General features: G+C 49.2%; 1 protein-coding gene across 3 annotated transcripts in view; it reads left to right on the top strand.

The window, feature by feature from the left end:
* The window catches only part of cxxc5a (CXXC finger protein 5a), an 18,399-nt gene that overhangs the window by 7,949 nt on the left and 6,085 nt on the right, over nucleotides 1–4,365 (top strand). For all 3 annotated transcript variants that reach the window (XM_008333517.3, XM_008333516.3, XM_017042018.2), the window contains exon 2: nucleotides 345–1,351. In XM_008333517.3, the coding sequence (XP_008331739.1) occupies nucleotides 557–1,351 (795 nt within the window). In that variant the 5' untranslated portion in view covers nucleotides 345–556. The remainder of the gene's footprint in view (nucleotides 1–344; nucleotides 1,352–4,365) is intronic.

Below are 4,365 nucleotides of genomic sequence, written 5' to 3' on the forward strand. Positions count from 1 at the left end.
GGGGGGGGGGAGGGACTCTACAACCAAATCACTGGGAATCAACCAAATCAGTACCAGCGTTGTCACCAATTGATCTATTCCTGATCAGATAGTTTACATAAGTTCTGCTCCAACCCCGTTCATCTCTGGAGTTTAATGCCTCTGTGCCTGCGCTGAAATAAAACACTGTTCAAATGTTCAACCAGAGCAACGTTTTTTTTTATCCTATAATTTATTTTTATTTTTTCATTTAATAAAACATCAACCGACACATTTATAAACGGTTTGAAGGTTGTGAACTCTGCTGTGTCAGGGTTGGTCATAGATGGAAATGTAACCACTTGTCTTTTCTCCCTTGTGTAAAGTTCCCAGACGACCCATGGAAGAACGTGGATGAAGTCTGTTGAGTTCTGAAGCGGGCTGAAGGCTCGGGGGCCTGCCTGTTGTCCATCGGTCGTGAGGTACCACTCCCACCGGGCCACAGAACGGACCCAGTCAAGACCTCTGCTTCCCCTCCTCACTCACCCCCGCCCCCTCTCCACCCTTACTCCCGACCCAGGCGCCTACGCTCTGGAACATGTCGACCGCGCTGACGGAGGGGGGCCGGACCGAGGACCTGCAGCGGAAGAGCTGCAAACCGGACTCCCCGGTGGCCGAGCGCAGGAACCGCAGCGGGATCATCAGCGAGCCCCTCAGTAAGAGCCTTAAGAACTCCCGTACCCTGTCCCAGTACACGGCGGTCTCCTCCGCCTCCACCAACGGACACACGGACAAAAGCGAGAGTAAGAGCCACTCGTCCAAGCCCCAGCCTCCCCTGCCGCCCCAGCCCACCGTCTCTGCACTGACGGCGGCCAAGTTGGACAGAACCCTGGAACAGGTTCTGGAGGGACAGAACGGCCTGCTGCACTTTGCCCAGGCAGCAGCGCTGTTAAAGCGGGCCGGGATGGAGCACATGCTTCTGCCGGGGGGCATGGGAGTGGGAGTTGGCAGTGGAGACGCGGGCTCGGGGGCAGGCGACTTGGAGGGTACGTCTGTCACGGACGCCGTAGGAGGTCCGGTTGACTTCCCATATGGAGTAGGAGGCGGCTTCCCCTTCAACCCAGGGCTTTTCATCATGACGCCGGCTGGAGTCTTTCTGGCAGACAGCGCGCTGCACATGGCCAGTCTGGCCGAGTACCCGGCGCAGAGCGAGCTGGCCTCCGCTATCAACTCCGGTAAAAAGAAGCGAAAACGTTGCGGCATGTGCCCACCTTGCCGACGGCGGATTAACTGCGAGCAGTGCAGCAGCTGCCGGAATCGCAAAACGGGCCACCAGATCTGCAAGTTTCGCAAATGTGAGGAACTGAAGAAGAAGCCCTCTGCTGCGCTGGAGGTAAGAGACGGTGGAGGGGGGGGGTGGAGGGGGGGTGCATGGTGACCTTCACGGTCACATGATCAGGGTGCGTTCCACACTAAATGACTTGTCATCTAATCTGGACACAACATGGCTGACCGCAACTGGGGTCAGAAATTAGCAGAGCCTCAACGAACATTTTCAACCTTAAAAAAATATTTGCTTCTCAAACTCTGACTTTTGACGTCCACAGAAAAAGTCAGGACTTCACCAACTCTGTCTGGACTACAGCAAAAATATGGCTAAAATTAGCCAACTCAGAGTCGCTAGAAGTGAGCTAAAACGGTTCACTGGGGGGTTGGATAAAAGTTAGCTGCTGCCAAATTAAAAAATAATTTTAGAAATGCCAGAAATGTGAGTTAGCGTAGCCACGAGCTAGCTGAAATGTAAACAAACTAAAAAAATAGCTAAATGATTAATAACCCGGCATTAAATCACAAATCTTACTTCAACTTCAAACATTCATTAACAAACACGTACAATTGTTTTTTGTCCACTCACAGCAGCCGAGGCTCTGATTGGCTGTTTGTTTGTGCGTTCATGGATGTGAATTTTAATTGAAGTCAAATGTAATGCCGTGTTTTGACACACAGTGGCAGTAATTGTAAATATATGTACTCCATTAAATGTAAGTGCGAGGGCACATCGGAGTTTATTTGTGTGTATAACGAGGCCCATCTGGACCTGGAGCTGTCATCTGGAGCACCAGGTGTCACTGTGGCACACATGCCCTCCGTTAGCTGCCGCCGCCGCCGCCGCCGCCACCGCTGTCCTTCTCCCTGCTCTGACACTGCAGCTCAACTAAATGACCCTCCAAACTTCCTGTCTGTCACCTCCGTTAGTCTGTGCAGCAGGAGCAACTAACCAGCTAACTAACAGACCCCCGGCTGTGGCAGGGGCAGAACCAGCCGTCGTCCAATCAGCAACAGCAGATGTTCCGTCTCTGAGGACGTGAAGTTTTATGATCAATAGATAAAAGTGTCACATCGTCTGCTGTGTTACACGTTTGTAGACGTCAAACAGGACAGAGAGGACAAACTGGGTCAAACTGGTCAACATACGATGTGGACGCAGGTGGACAGATTAAAGTTTCAGTCCGTATTTGTTCACTTTAAAAAACAGATCATTAGATTAAATTTCCTTCTAAAATTTGAACAATGTCTTTTTTTTTACCTTAGCCTTTACTACTGGGGTAAAATGGGAGTTCCCCCAGCGGTCTAGGCCTTAAGAAGGTAATAACAAAGGTGTAGTTCAGGTTTACCTGAGCCGCCTCTTAACGTTAGCTTGTTAATTTTAAGTGTTAGCTGAAGGTGGTTTAGCTTCTCCAAACTTTCTCCAAACGTTTCCGCCGTAGCTTTTCTTCTTCTTCTTCTTCTTCTTCTTCTTCTTCTTCTTCTTCTTCTTCCCCCCACATGGACTCCCTTCCATCCTGGCACCTCCAGTTTAGCCTCCTCACCTTTAGACAGTCCTTAAACCGTACAGTTGATCTGAGTCACTCTCACAGAAACACTCAGGCGCAGAGCGACTGTACGACATTTACAGAAACCATCAAACGTGTGACTGATTCGTCAGATCGTCCGGGGTTTGTGTTCCGTTCTCCTCGTAAGCTGCTGATGCTAGAGTTTTCTCTGCCGATGAGTCACCGCACGGTGAGATGTGTCATCTCGTTATGTAGGAGGTACGGCACCGTGTCTGTGCCACCGCCGCTTCAGTTGTTCTGAGGGTGTTAGCGTAGCCACTGAGTCCTGAATGTTGATCACGTGACTCCGAGCCTCGCAGTCTGCTGACGGAGGAAACTCCAGGGAACCATGAACCTCCCCGGAGTCCGAGGGCCGAGTGTAACGGCCGTCTGGTTATTGACTTTAGTCGCTGTAATTACGGCGCACACGTTAGCATTACCTTTTCACACGGCCGACATTTAGGCTGTAGTTTTAGTTAGTACTTATTAGTGAGTACTGAAATATTTATTGTCTGTGGGACATCCTTCTTCAAGAGTAGAATTGACCTTTGACCTCTGACTTTTACACTTTATACACTTATACACTATGTGTTGTTACTTTGGATCATCGGCATAAAGAGAAACATTCATCATCTCAAATTAATTTTTTTTTCCGGTTGTAATTTCTCATTTTGTGATGTTGATGTTTGTACGATTGTTATTTTTGAGTAAACATTAAAAAAAAAGCCTGACTTCAAAGGATGGACACACTGTGACAAATTAAAACCAGAACGAGTTCCCGATGTTCCAATTTCTTGGAATCGTTACTCAGTCATTTCTTAACGATCTTGATTGCGGGTTCGACTGACGACTTTGTTCAAAGTCCAAAAACGTCACCAAGGAAGTTAGCGTTCAGAACTTTGACGTTGACAAAACGTTTTAGCCGCTGATCTTATCAACACTCGTCCATAATTAACTAGTATAACCAGACTAAACCTCGGTCAGGTGATCTGACGACCCAGTGGTCGCTGGTTCAACTCCGACCCCTGTGTTTATTTATCCGGTGTTTTTCCATGGGAGAATCCTCCAAACATTTATTCCTGCTCCAGATTGATTTCCCTCCGCCGCTGCAGCTATTAACCCCGTTCCCACCACGCAGCTCTGTCCGTGTTATTGAGTAAACGGCTCTCGTTGTGAAGGTGATTAGATCAGAGCGTACAGCCGGAGCCGAGTGTGATGTCATCGCTGGCCGTTAAATGTCACGAGGAGAAGAGATGGCAGGATGAGCCGAGGCAGAGGCAGCTGTGAGCGGAGTCATCGGTGAAAACACGACGATGACGACGACGGTTGCTGTCAGTTGGTGTCGGTTGGTGTCGGTTGCTGTCGGTTGGTGTCGGTTGGCGTCAGTGAGCCGTCCCTGCAGTTTTATTTCCTCCTCAGAAACTGTTTTCCTCCTGGTTTCTCAGAGAAAATCTGTTCCCCATCAGTGGTTTTTAAAGCTCCGTCACTGCAGCTCATCCAGATCCTGGTGGTTTTTCTGAGTCCACAGTGAAGT

This window comes from Cynoglossus semilaevis, chromosome 19, assembly GCF_000523025.1.
Source record: "Cynoglossus semilaevis isolate Cse_v1.0 chromosome 19, Cse_v1.0, whole genome shotgun sequence".
In the NCBI taxonomy this organism is placed as follows: Eukaryota; Metazoa; Chordata; class Actinopteri; order Pleuronectiformes; family Cynoglossidae; genus Cynoglossus; species Cynoglossus semilaevis.